Source organism: Anthonomus grandis, chromosome 13 (assembly GCF_022605725.1).
Source record: "Anthonomus grandis grandis chromosome 13, icAntGran1.3, whole genome shotgun sequence".
In the NCBI taxonomy this organism is placed as follows: Eukaryota; Metazoa; Arthropoda; class Insecta; order Coleoptera; family Curculionidae; genus Anthonomus; species Anthonomus grandis.
The window spans coordinates 9,251,009-9,266,053 of NC_065558.1; the positions used below are offsets into that span (position 1 = coordinate 9,251,009).

At 31.8% G+C, this 15,045-nt stretch overlaps 2 protein-coding genes across 3 annotated transcripts; both read right to left on the reverse strand.

The window, feature by feature from the left end:
* Positions 1-1,800: 1,800 nt before the first annotated feature.
* LOC126743838 (venom serine carboxypeptidase-like) lies at positions 1,801-3,302 on the reverse strand. The gene has a single exon (XM_050451070.1). The coding sequence runs from the start codon at positions 3,285-3,287 to the stop codon at positions 1,830-1,832; it is 1,458 nt and encodes a 485-aa protein (XP_050307027.1). The 5' UTR covers positions 3,288-3,302; the 3' UTR covers positions 1,801-1,829.
* Positions 3,303-3,365: 63 nt separating this feature from the next.
* LOC126743837 (sodium-dependent phosphate transporter 2) lies at positions 3,366-14,923 on the reverse strand. Of its 2 annotated transcripts, none has more exons than XM_050451068.1 (9): positions 14,791-14,923; positions 10,254-10,522; positions 9,953-10,195; positions 9,467-9,823; positions 5,625-5,820; positions 4,808-5,044; positions 4,566-4,751; positions 4,357-4,509; positions 3,366-4,018 (listed from the first exon to the last, which is right to left on the reverse strand). In XM_050451068.1, exons 2-9 carry the CDS (start codon positions 10,447-10,449, stop codon positions 3,922-3,924), a joined length of 1,665 nt encoding a protein of 554 aa, XP_050307025.1. In that variant the 5' UTR covers positions 10,450-10,522; positions 14,791-14,923; the 3' UTR covers positions 3,366-3,921. The 2 variants fall into 2 exon arrangements, with proteins under 2 accessions (XP_050307025.1, XP_050307026.1); XM_050451069.1 differs by lacking the exon at positions 14,791-14,923 and adding an exon at positions 13,363-13,485.
* Positions 14,924-15,045: the final 122 nt, after the last annotated feature.

Below are 15,045 nucleotides of genomic sequence, written 5' to 3' on the forward strand. Positions count from 1 at the left end.
GAACCATCGATTAAGGCGAGCATGCTCTGTACCTAGCTGGTATACACCATTTCGTATATCCAGAATATTTCTTAGTACCCCTTTTGGGTCAAGGGGACCCCTATCAAATTTTGGAACTTCCACAGATAATATATGCTCACCCACTTGCAAATCCTTGAATTTTATTTTAGTTATTTGGGCTATTTGGTCAGCTTCACTTTTTTGGCCAATTGTACATTGTGTTCTTTGTGTTTTTATTAATTCTTCCTTTTCACAAAAATTGCATATCGCTTCGCTTTCATCACATGATAAGCACAGTTTCCTTTTTGCGCCATTTTCTCTATTAAAAACATTTTCATTTTCGGTTATACAATTAATAATCGTTGCAAGCAGAACCAAGCAAAACTGAAATTATGGATCAAATTTGAGTATCTGGCTAATACTGGCCGCCGTTTTTTAAAAGACTAAAATGCATCACTCGTCCCAATGTCATAATATCAAACGATGAGATGTCTTTTTTGCGTTTAATAATCGGGCCAAGCAGTCAGCGTAGTTTTATAAAACGGCTAGTCGTTTTATAAAATGGCTGGCTAGCCAGATAGCAAAATAATGAGTTGACAATTTTATTAATATTTGACAATCTGGCCGCCGTTGATAAAACGACTAGGCGTTTTATAAAACGACAGGTTTTGTAATCTGGCGACGACATATACATTAGTCCTATAGGAAAGCTTAAGTGAAGCGTCTTTCTCAATCTGGTATTACCAACATTTAAATAGAAACATTGAACTAGTTTCCGGGGAATCAATTTTATTTGGTAAAATTGATTGATTCATATGCCGGTTTTCCAAAGACAATCTATTAAAAAGCCGCAACAGCAGTAAGTCATGGTCACAATCATGCACCAGATTATGCATAAATTATGCAGGCTATGCATGTAGTAGAACATTTTTGCTATTGAACTTATATTAACCTCTGTTTTTTGTTATGTAGCGTATAAGCTTGCGAATTTAGAAGCGGGAATTGCGAATAATACACGGCAAATAGCATAAATAAATTTATAGGATTCCAAAAAAAATAAGTGGTAGGTATTTCCGGTTCAACCGGAAGTTAACAAAATATTTTCCTTTATGTAAATTAATTAGAATCATGGCTTATGCACCTATCCAAAATTTAAAAAAAAATGTAAAACCCAAAGAAATGAGAGCCTGTTACATGGTTGCGGTGTCACCCTAAAAAAATAATGCTTTGGAGTTCCCTTTAACCGAGCATATGTCTTGATAACTATTAAAAATAATAGAGGTGCCAAATTAGATCCCTGATCCATTCCACAGCTACTGTAACAATAAAAGGTCCATTTTTCAGGAATAACTGTATCCAGCTGGAGGTCCTGGTCCTCCTTGGAGCCAGAGCAAAACAGGATCTTTTCAGTAGTTACCTTCAGAAGGGAAGAAGTAAAAAAATAAATTGTTGTCAAACAATTTATCCATTTGAAGTTATCCAGAATAAGACTCCAACCCAGGCAAATCTGGATAATTTACTCGAGACAAGTCACTTGCTTCTTTTAGGGACTTGATATCATTTTTAATATTTTCCAAACTTCTCCTCGACTAAATTCTAATTTTATTCCAGGCATTTGAAGTTTCTTTCAAGTACTTAAGGCTGCATTTTAAGAATATATGTTTATCTAAATAATAGATTTGGAATAAATTTAAAGCTACTTTTGACATTTAATGTAAATGGTAATATTTCTTTTATCCCTCAAATGATTAACGTAATTCCTCTTTGCTTTTAATAAGGTATAAAATAAAAAGCTATGGGTACTTGAACATTTATTTATTAAAAATATACTAGACACTTTCTGCAAACGGTTTATTCCTCACAAAATTATATACCATCCTATATGCTCTCTGAGGCTGAGCAACTGGCACCATATGCCCAGCGTTCCGAATTAGCATCTCGGTCAAATTCCCAGCTTGCTTGTAATAACCCACTGTACCTTCTTCGTCGCTCCAAACTTCCCTGCTCGCTCTTTTATATTCTTCTGCAGCATTAAAGTTTAAATTTTGCAAAAAGTTTTCTGTCAAAGGATACGCCACAATAACATCGACTTGTCCACTGTATATCAGAAATCGGTAATGGCTTAGAAGTTCTGCTATCCATGGCGCTACACTTTTGCAAATGTCCTCATACAGAAGATCAAATACTGGTCCGCTATTGAATTCCGTGTTACCGATATGCAATGGATCTCTTAGTTCTTCTTGAATATACTTTTGCCAATACTCTTCTTCGTCAGGATCCATTTGCAGATAATTGTATAGGCTGTCAATGGCTGTGGCATTGGAAATTAAGTTTCCCACTTGTTCATTGAAAATCTTTGTGGCTTCATACCAATTTTCTTCTGCAACATATTTACTAACTAAGGAGCTGTATTCGTGAAAAATATCCCTGGTTTGCTTATCAACTAATCCTATTTGATACAAATAATCTCCATAGTTAGATTGATGGACTGCATCGCTTAATCCATTACCAGTTGCCAATGATTTTAAATTGATCTTTAGATCAGCAGTTGGGTTGTTTTGAAGGATAGTGTAGCCGATTGCTGGCACATATTTACCAGCATAAGATTCCCCAATAATACAAAAATCATTACCTTGAATTTCAGAAAATAATGTGAAAAATTGTAGCAAGGCTTCATAGAGGTCTTCTCCAACTTTTGTTTGGTTTTGTGCATATCCATTCTTAGTGGTGAAGCTGAAGCCAGTGCCAACAGGATTATCAATGTACAACACCGAATGGTTCTTAGTCCATCTGTACTCTCGCAGATCTACACTATAATTTTTGTTCACAATAAAAGGACCATTTATCAGGAACAATCCGTATCCAGCTGGAGCACCTGGTCCCCCTTGGAGCCAGAGCAAAACAGGATCTTTTAAGTAGTCACCTTCAGAAGGGAAGAAGTAAAAAAATAAATTGTTGTCAAACACTTTATCTACTTGAAGGTATCCAGAATAAAACTCTATTCCACGGAACTCTGGATGATTTACTCGAGACAAGTTTCTTGCTTCTTCCAGTCGACCAGACTCGATCAGTGGGGTAAGGATAACAGGATCAGTGGCATCCAACGGGATAGGGCGCCTCAGAGTTTTGAATTTTTCAAAATAATGCCCTTCTATGTTTTGAATTGCAGCCAAAGCTGCTATTAAAATTAGAAGCTTCATTAAAAAAACAATTTCAAAACTCACTTTATCGGTTTGACCACTCAGACTGCGACTATCAGATTTTATAGTAACACTTATGACGTACATTCCAGCCACTTATCACGCTTATCAAAATCCTTTGTATTATTACTATACAGAGTGAAAACTAGAAAATAAAAACCAGGAAACAAAACAAAACTTCATATATTTTAATATTAAAAATTACATTCCCTTTGAAAATCAATGATGTTTTATTGTGCTTAAGTGTAAACAATATATAAAATTATTTTCTTATTAGCGTTTCATGGCTTCTCGTTCTTCTTACTCTTACACATTTAATGACATTAGTAATGGTTTTTCTTTATTTAAACAAGACACAAGAATGTTTTAATAATCACAGGAATTCCTTAACACTAATTTGTTTAATATATAACAGTTTTTTTTTCGGTAAATAAATTAAGAAAATTGTCAAATTTCACAATCCTACAGGATGATCCAACTAAAACTCGTCATATTAAGAGCGTTACATTTGTTTTTCCTATACCAATTAAAAAAAAAATACTTTCAGACTTTTAACTAGGTATAATATTTATGGTACGTTCTACCTAAATCCGGATGATATTCTATACTAATGTGTATTTTAACATCGAGATACGACAATTACTTTAACACATAGATTTAGGTCGGTCTTCTAGTCTGTTCTAAAAAATAAAATAAAATTCTATATCAAGGTAGGATTCTTTTAGGCAACTCCTGTGGCCAAACTCAGTAAAAACATTATCCCGGCTGCTAGTAGGGCTGCAATGGGAACTGTCACTAACCAGGCATAGATGATGTTTCTAAAAGTACAAAATTATAAAGTTAAAGATTTTCTAGAATCTACTATAGCAACACAAAGGACTACAAAAAAAAAAAAAAGAAAAATCATTTTCCAGATTTTTAAACTATATTTTTTATTTCCTGGACATTGGACATAATTTTTCATATCCTTAGGCATGTCAGTAAATTTTTCCCTGTTTTACTGCTTTCAGGCCTTGAATTATACTATTTTCTACAAGTTATTCATTTTCAAGTAATTAAATTTCCCCCAGAGTGACTCAAAGATCACTCCATAATGATTTGAGTCACTATGGGAGATACTCTAGGGGTTCAACGTCCCAAATAAACAAACATTTACCTAAATAGGCTCCAATCAACTCCTTTCTTCGAAGCATTAAAATATCCAACAAAAACAACTGATCCAACTTTGCAATGGGTGGTGGAAATAGGAATACCAATTTTACTTGCTAATAATACTGTAAATGCTGCTCCAATTTCTATTGTGAATCCCCTTGGAATAAAAAAGGTAATTTTATATTAATTAATAGTAATAGAAATAATTCTTACGTTGATGGGTTAAGAGTGGTCAAATCTTCCCCAATCGTTTCGATAACCCTTCGACCCCACAACCACAAACCAACAGATATACCCAATCCACCATAAAGCAGGATGAACAGGGGTGTTTCAGATTTCTGTGCTACTGAACCCTCCGAATAAATTAACCAAAGGGTTATCAGAGGCCCAATAGCATTGCTGAAACACACTTCAGAAGTTATTTAAATTTTAGGCAGGATTATCGGGATCTTTACCTCACATCGTTACCTCCATGCGCAAAACTTCCAAACATGGCGGTCAGTATTTGGAGAAAACTGAACAGTTTTGATACGCTCTTATTTTCAATGTTAACACTGTCTTCTAATTGCACTGTTCCCTGTTCGATTTCAGTCTGACATTTATTTTTGATCAATGGTACTCCACTGGAACTGGGTGATAATGTGGGGTTTATTGATGCGGTACTGCTCTCTTTGATTTTTAGTTCTTTTGGCCTAAAAAATTATATCTTTTTTTCTCTATATAATTCCGCTATAATTAGATACTTATATCTGATCTGAAGACGAGGACCAAAAAAAAGTATTGATTTAAATTGATTTAATTTTATGAGTGCTGTGGCACCTGTTATAAAGCAATTTTAATAACTTTTATAAAAGTCTTAAAGAGCTGAATTAAAAATATCATATCATATAAAAACGCATAAAAAAATGATATAACGTATATCATTTTTTTAGGCGATTTTCCGCAAAATATCTTCAGTCAGTTGTGCTGTTATCGATGCATGTAAAAGAGAAAACGCGTTGAAAAGTCTTGAAGGGGCGTGTGGCATTGAAACACCACTTCACAACAAAAAATACTAGTGATGCTGATCTGAAATATTGACTGTTTTTCTTAATATCTCCATTATGTTTAACATACAACAAATCTTGACATATCAAGTTGTACGTTGTTGAATTATCTAAAAGTGTATGACAGAATTTATTGGTTTTACAAGTCAACTCTTCTGAATAAAAATATCTGCTTATTAACTGAAAGTTTGTATACATCAAGTAAGTTTAATAGTATTTGTCATACCTTGTATTTAGTTCAGTCTCTTTAGCTTGAATATATCCATTCTTATCACTAGTTTGTATTGGAAAGACATATTTTGCGGCCGTTATTTTAGCATCCAACGGTTTTAATTCGGTAGTCTCGGATATAACGGATAATTGACGTTCGGAATAAGCGGAGTTGCGATTTGATTTTTTTGGACTAACATCTGGAGAAGTATCTAAAAAAAATATAAAAAAGGTTAAAAAACCATAAGTAAATTCCATAACTAAAAAGAATATATATAAGAAAAATAAATTAACACCGTAAAAGAAGAACAAATTCGCAATTTTTCAACAACTATCAATACAAACTCAATATATCAAAACCCCGACTCAGAGTAAAGAATTCAGAATTAACAACCTCTTCACTCAGGTAAAATTTTCTGAGTTTTTTGAGTTTATTCATACATGAAAAATATTTTTGAATAATCTCTGTACGGTAACGCTGATCTGGATCAGGTGATTATGGTCTGGCATCGATATTGTATGAATCTGTATGCTGATAATGAATATCTTAAGAATAGTGAACTGTTTTCACGATTCTTAAGATAGTCATAGTTCAATTTGAAACGGATATATTTTGCTCTCGGAGGTACAACCGGCCATAACATACACGAGCTAAAATTTGATTGAAGTCTGGAATTGATGCTATATATAACACCCGAGGCACTAAAGTTTATGGTTTAAGAAGGCTTAAAAATAATTTATCAGTTATGTCCGGGTATATGGACGAGTGGTTTATGGACCGCTGACACCAATAAATGTGATAACTATAGATTACTTCCCTTTATATTTTATACCAGCAAAGTTTTCCTGTATTTTCCTCGATTTTAATCTTTAAGAAGCAATTAAGAGAGTCACCCAAAACATTGAATCTCGTTAATATCGTTCACAAAACATCTGGATAAATGTTATGATTAGCAAGGAAGAAATAATGGTAACGAGCTTTGCCTCAGAATATTCAGATATTGTTTTTTCAAATATCTCTGTCTCTATATAAAAGGAATGAGGGTATTGAACTTCGTTGGATACGTCATATATATTAAAAAAAATTAAATTTCCTATTAATTCATTTATTACTTATGAGATTTGGATATCGGGTACTCCAATGATAATATTAAAAAATATATAATATTTATCGAATTTATTTACGAAATCCGGAAATTTGATGTTTGATTTAGCAAATTTAAATTATCAAAAGTTTCTGTGCTAGACAATAAAAGTTTTTAAGCATTACGAGAAAGCCTGATCATAAAATTACATTTTTCAAAATATTTGTATGGTATATGTAGGTATGACAATGGTAACTAAACAATATAATTAAAAAAACAACTAAGCCATAATAAAAAAGAGAAGGAAGATCAACTAATAAACGAAACCATAGATAAAAACAATGGTATGAAATGCTTAAGCCCAAATCTGAAGAAACGCAAATTTTCTCTCTGATAGTAAAGGTAATGTTACCACGAACTAAAGTCGCGATAACTGGAATCAGGCAAATCGTTGAGGAATACTACCCATAGGTCTCGGTAGAATAAGAAACCAAAGTACACGGTTAAAACGATGATCAAACGAAAAAGGTGAAAGTAAGAAATGTCGGATCTGAAGATTTAACTGAAGTAACTGATGAGGAAATAATGGAAGTCCTAAAGAATGAAATGAGACAAAGCACCCGGAGAGGATGACATTACAATCGACCTAATAATCGAATGCGGGGGTAACCTAATAAAATTTATAACGACCCTAATGAATGAGTGTATGCAACAAGGTAAAACTCCAAATACCTGGAGCAATTCTACCGTTATTCTTCTTTATAAGAGGGGATAAGACTTAACTGATAAACTACCGTCTCATCATAACTCTACTATGGCACCGGTCCTAATTACTATCAAAAATAATTACTACACGTCTAACGTAGGCAGGTTTTAAAAAGGGCTACTCAACAGCGCATAAATTGCTTACCATAAAACTCTGGATTCAGAAGTGCAACGAATACCACTTCCCTTTGAATCTGGCCTTTATAAAAAGCTCGGACTATGTAAAGGCATTCGACTTGGTTGAATATTGGACCGTTTATAGAGCACTGCGAAATTTCAGGATAGTAGATACTCACAACTAATACAAGACACTACCATCCAAGCAACATGGTACTTACATACGAAAACCAATGAGTACCCACTGAAAAAAGGAGTTAGACAAGGCGATACTCTGTCATCCAAACTGTTCACTGGCTTTAGAAGTATTCAAGAAACTAAACAAAATGCGGCATTAAAGTGAATGGTCAAAACTTGAGCCACCTACGTTATGCAGATGACATAATCATAATCGCAAAAGATCCTACAGAACTTAAGAACATGGAAAATTACCTAAATGAAGAGTCTTGTACTTAGGATAAACATGAGTAAAACAAAAGAAATGCTTATGGAGGAACCCATAATCTAGGTAAGAAACCAGAAATTGGAGAGAGTGGAGAAATACATATATCTGGATCGAAAAATTGTACTTAGAAGAGTAAAGAAGCAAAGAAGAATACAGCAATCCTCTATTATGTACTCAAAATTATGATAATGTGCTACGGAGTGGAAAATTGGATAATGACATCAAATAATCTGAATCTGAAAATAATATTAAGAATAATTCTAAACTATAAAAAAACAAATAAATAGAAATCAGGAAAGATGATTTTCGTAAGTTAAACTACGTAAGAAAATCCCAATTTCGAAAAGATTCTTGAAGTAGAGTAGAGAAATTGAAATATATCCAAAAAAAGGGAATAAGTCAATATTGTTTGCCGCTTTCAGACCTATATCGTCATCTCAATCTGAGGTATCAGATAATAATTAAAGTTTTCATTTAAATAAAAATGGTTATTTAACAATTTGTTTTTTTCATTGATAAGCGTACTCCCAATTTATTAATAAATCACTATTCTTAGAGTTTTCAAGGTTAACAAATTTTGGTTTGTGTGAAAAAACTACTGTGTGAAAAAATCAGCTTTGAGAGAAACAGACATTACTATCGTGAGAAGTCTTCAAGAAATGACCGAAATTAAAAAATCCAGTGCTGATCCCTTTAGAGAAATATCGATATTACTTTCTTGAAAAGTTGAAATCAGAGCTTTGGATTTGGATCATAACGAAAGTCATTTCAATCCATAATCTAGTATCTAAATACAGTCACTTCTCTGCACATGAAAGCTTATTCGATATCTATGATCCTAAACTAATTTTTCTTAAATATCTGATTCCTTGACGTTCTATGATTTTTTTATTCAAGTACGAAAGTCACACCTTTAAACCCATTACTTCAGATTCAGATTCTTTTAAACCTTCATGAATACAAGTGATCTGGCAACGCTACGTTATTCTTCCTACGTTTCATCGATCAGTGCAAGTTTCAATACCTTTGATTAACGATGTGATTTCTTCATATGATTCATATAATAAATCTATGCTGATCTTTTTTAACAGGAGAGGAATCATCCACAGAAAATTATTTCCGGACAAACTGTCATATCAAAAATTAAAAAAAAAGGAAACAAAATCAAACTTTGATAAATAAAAAATAAGTATTTTTCACAAACACCTCGTAGATCCCCAATATTGTGAAAGTGATTATACTTTATTTCAATTTCCCGCTTTCCTTACCAATATGCTCTGAAAAATAATAAAACACTTCAACTCTATAGGAACAAATTCTTCCTAATTTCCTGAAGATTAAATAGGTATAAAAGTTTTAATTGCCTAGAAGAAAGATTTACTTTCCAGTCCCAGAATAGTCTTTCAGCAAAAGATAGTAAAACAAAAACAGTACTGAATTACTTACCAGTAGATTCCCCAATATTAAAATTAACCTGGGTATTATCAGCGGCCATTTCCATTTTGATCTTCCGTCGTTGCCACGGTACCACCACCAACCAGATGACCATCATCGCGACAAAAGCCACCGTAACACTTATAGTGGCGGCCAACCATAGCGGAATGTTGTCCATGTACAAAAGTTTCGGACCATCGAGAACAATCGAGAAAACATTAACCAAAATCGTAAAACTGTAAAATACAGGCAAAAACATCAGGCCGGATTCTAAAGGGTCTGGCTTCATTAGGATGTACTTTTTGATTATCCATAGGATGGAGATTGAGCATAGTCCGCTTAGGAGTGGTGAGATGAACCAGGAACCAACTAGAACAATCAACCAACATATATACTTGCTAATAAACGTTCACAAAGCTGTATTAAAAGGGAAGAAATGTGTTTTTTATTTGAAAAACTGCCCCATTAAATGTATTTGACATTTTTCCAAATTCTTACCAATTTTCGCCAAAGTACGCCAATGAACTCCCTCAATCCCCCTGGCTACCAGGTTATATCCAACAGTTGCTCCAACAATACTATGAGTTCCAGAGATGGGCAATTTAAAAAATGTCGCGACCATTAGCCAGATAGCGCTCGCTCCGAGTGCGGCTATAGAACCTAACATTAATTCCAACTCGGCGTCCTTATAAACGTTTACATCTAAGATCCCTTTTCGCATTGTGTCCGATACCTTGTAACCTAAAAAATAACCGGATTAAAAGAAAATCCTGAAATTGCAAATTTTAGAAAAAGTTACCGATCAAAATGGCGCCAGCCACTTCGAAAAATGTGGCTAACCAACATGCTTGTGCGATGGTGAGCACCTTGGAGCCTACACTGGTGCCGAAAGAGTTGGCCACGTCATTGGCCCCAATCCCAAAAGCCAAAACGAACGCAATGATAAAACCCAAAATGATAAGCCATAATAAATTAGGTGAATATGGTTCCAACATATCTTTAATGGAAAGTTAACTAAGGAGTGGTTGAAATGGAGTTTATATTTCGTGACGGTCCATTGCTGGAGAGCTAAAAAGGAAAATGATAATTCCTATATAAAGTTGTGGTATACAGGTTGGAGAAGTGAAGACTATGCATTGTTCAAAATAATGGCAATGCCGCTTCCTCTCGTCTATGAATGGCTGCTTCCGGTTGTCTGAGAAATGATTGCTGTTTTTATTTTTTACAGAATAACATTAATAATATTATGGCTGTTTCCGAAATAATTTAAATTATTAAACAGTTTTATGGACGCAATTCGGCACTACAATGTAAGGATTTGTTTTCAATTACATTTAGTAATAGATCGATTGTTTGCGAAAAAACAATTTTAAATAAATAGCTTGTGATGCCCTAGAAGTGGATTCAATACGATCAAGTTGAAGTGTTGGAGAGGAACATATGAACCTTTAAACTTTTGCCAGCATTTGGAAAAAAACATAGGTACAAATGTTTCAAATAGTCCAAAACTTTATATGATATTTCATGAAGACCAGTGGCGATGAATGGAATTTTCCATATGGCCATAATGAAATAGTCAAATAAAAATTCAAAATGTTTACAATGTATTTTATTTTTAAATGAATCTTGTTTTTCACAGTCACAAAGACAATCCTTTCGTTGTTTAATATTGGTCTTCGAAAAATGAGCACAGAAATTTTTCCAGATTTATCCCGAAAGGACTTTTATTTTTGGGGTTATATTAAGGAGATCATATATAAACACGAATTTAGTAGGATAAGAAATTTAGAGGAGTTGCGACAAAAAATTGTTAAATGTGCCAATTTCATTTTACTAGAAACTCTTTTGGAAGTACGAAACAGTTTTTATGATAGGTTAACTTATTGTTTAAAAGTTAACCTATCATAGAAAAAGGTCTGTTTGAGCCTTTTGTTTAAAGAAATAAATTTTGTTAAGTATATTTTTAAGAATTTTAATTTAATTTTAATTAAATTTTTGTATAGTGTTTAAATGTTTTTACTTTTTATTATAATAACGCTTTAATTTTAGCTATGGAATACACACCATATTTAACTTTACGAGAGGTGTTGTACACTGATGTATGTAAAGCCAGTATCAGAAAAATATTTTTGAAATGCCTAAACTTACGCGTAATATTTTACGAAATCTTACTGGAAGTAATACAGTTACTCCCATCAAGGACAGACACTAACTACTAAGTGCCATTACTAACGCAATAATAAAAAACAACGACGTAGCACGAACTTCACCTTTAAGCATCTCTCTATGCGTAATGATCGATTCCCCAACCTGTATATACACATTCATTACACTGATATTAAAAAAAAATTATACTACTTTCAAACTCTTTGGGTAACTGCAAGCTTAAGTGATGATTTTCTCATCTAATTTACTAAAGAGGTAGGTATTGAAATATTACATTGTATAAAATGAGATTACATTAATTATATTCATAATTCAAAAAATCTGACGCTACTTTAAGTCATAGCTGTTGCTGTGTCATTTTTGATGACTACTCCTAAATTCTTGCTGAGTTGCTTTACTAACTTTTTTCAACCTTTACCTTACAAGTCGCATAATTCAAAGAAAAATATAAACTAAAAATATACTCTAAAAATTTTTAAATTGTGATTTTTTTTAATTAAATAAAAAAGCAACAACCTATTTCCATTTGATTTGACTATTTAATTATCAAATTAGAAGTTTTAATTTGCTTCTCCTTTAAAATTATTTATATAGGTTTATTACACTTTTCTTGCAAATATAACCCTATTGGATTTTTAAATGGAATGAAAAATCCTGATACTATCAAAGGCCTTACACAAACTAAAATATTTTAACAACTTACGTAATGATTTTATTGACCTTAGTTTCATACGAAAGCTGGTGAGTTTTTTTACTAAAAAATTATTTAACTATTATTTCAGGTATTTGCGATTAGACCTCCATCACAAAAGAAGAGTATTATGATGTCGCTAAAAGTTGAAACGTCGCAAGGTATTATTACATAATTAAAAATAGCTGTTATATAGATAGATGAGGGATTCACATTTTGAAACTAAATATTCGTCTTCATAAAACCTTACTATTTTGCATTTAGTCACTAAGAGAAATATATATTTATAATACTATAACATTAATTCAGTTTTATATTTATTTATTATATCTACAATGGAGTAGATTTATCCTAATACATGATTCCATAAATTTTCTGCAAAATTTGTTGACATTTTTGGCATGCCTAGTCTCCTGTATATATTAATAATACTGATTTAACACCTAATATTGGTTTAACAGTTTGTGCAAGAATCAATATATACAAACCAAAATAATATGTTAAAAGTATGTTAAATATTATTCCTTTGATCAATAACGTTTTATATTTGAATTTATCCTCTTAAAATTGGATAAACAAATTAAATATATTCGTTAAACTTATGTCGAAGAGCATACCATATTTGATCTTTAAATTTTTTATTTCAGAATTTTTCCATGAATTTTAGGTAAAAATTTTGAATATTTAAGTCCAATTCTTATAAAATAAAAAATACGATATTAATAGGAATTTTGTCTACAAATATTGACTAAAGTTTACATTATTTTGAGCATAAATTTTGAGCACACAAGACTTTCAGAATAGCCCAAGCAAAAATTTCAAAATTATTAACCATTTTGTTGGATCTAAAGACACAGTCTGATATTTGGGGTGACTATTAACTTTAAAACTCAAAATCTAATATAAGGAGGATCATAAAATATAAAACGTAAATAAAATCTTATAAATGGAAATGGAATATAACACAAAGAGTAAGACAATCTTTCCAGACATTTTATCTATTTATTGCAAAATATACTAAAAAAAAAAACTTAAATAGCTTTAACCTTACCTTATGTACTTTATTTACGATATTATTTTTTTATTACTAAAACATAAAAGAAGACTAATTATATTCATCAAAATTCACGAAATATTTTAAACAATTTTCATTATTCTATATATGACGCTCTAAAACTGACTTTTACTTTATTCTTTTCACGTGGTGGTCTGCATTTCCGCCACTTGCACCTGATTATTGTTATTATTTTTATAATTTGTCACCATTTTATGTTTTTGTCAAATTATAGTTTTTCAAGGCAGGATCGCGTCATCATCCTGGTCAAAATAAATAATAATTTTTTAATTTGTTTGATGCATGTGTGTGCCACTGTAAGTTCCGTTAAGGTTACAATCATTTGGGTGTTTGTCAAAATTGTAATTGGGTATTTATATATTTTTTTTTAAATAATTTATGTTGCAGTTTTATAAACTATGACGAGAAAACTGGTACTTATCATACGACAATGTGTTAAAAAAGGAACAACTTATGACAATAATAATATATCCTTGTTTTTCATCTACTGAAATATACACAAGGTACGTACGCAGGTTTATCAGGATGTATTTCAATTTTTTAAAATTTGTTATTTAATACTGTGAATAAGATCCTCATAGTTTGCCAGGAATTTGGAAAAACCTTTATGATAATTATTTATTATTGCATTTTCATCGTACAAAAATACCAGAAATGTGAGATTTTAAATTAAAAAACCCCAACGTGTAGAGAATGAAAAATGCTAATTAAAATTTTATCAGTTTTCATATCTTTTTTTCTTCGGTTATTTTCGCAAATAATCGGATTTTTTAAAATTTCAAAACGACAATAAAAGATTTCGGTGTTTTTCGGATATTTCCGGAAAAAAAAATCGGCATCTTATGAACGCTTCATTAACGTTAGCAACAGTTATGTCCTTTTCAAATTATTAAGAAAAAAAATATATTTATTTAATTAAGGCCAGTAGGTTAAAAATTAATCAAATTAAAATAATTACATTTTGTTTATCTATTCATAACAAAAACTCAAGAAAAAAATATAATTTTTCAACCTTCATATTAAGAAAAAAAATATTATTATAAATTTCTAGAAAAAAATTCCTGTTCCTCGAAATCCAGACATTAAATACAAAATAGACTATTAAGGCAAACATACAATAAATTAAAAAAATTATATTAAGTGAAAGAATTTTTATACAAAATCACAACTATCAAATAAGAAAAACTTTTCCTATAGCTAAAACTAATAGCTGCCCATAAATCATTTACTGCACTTTAACTGTTACACATCTTACCCTCGGAAACACGTGTTCTTTTCCACCGACCGCATGAGGTTTGACCTCTTATTAATAAAACACCCCTTCTAACACTACGATTTTCTACTAATCCTGAATAAACTATAAAACTAGTAGTACACATGCAGAAAAAAAAACATTAAACTCACCCTTTAAGTTTTACAACTCTTCTAAAATTCGTCATTTTTGCTTGACGCCATTTTCACTGGATCAGGGGACCCTGTTAAACCAGCTGGGATTCTTCCATATTGAATATACGCATGTGCCGGGATCCAGCTTGGATTTTATTGCTGTATCGATTAAGTGTTGTGGAGTTTCACTGGTGGTAGATTTCTATAATTTCTCTTGAGGGTGGTTTGATAGATCGAGATTGTATCTATCGATAGTTTGTTGGCAAATTTAAT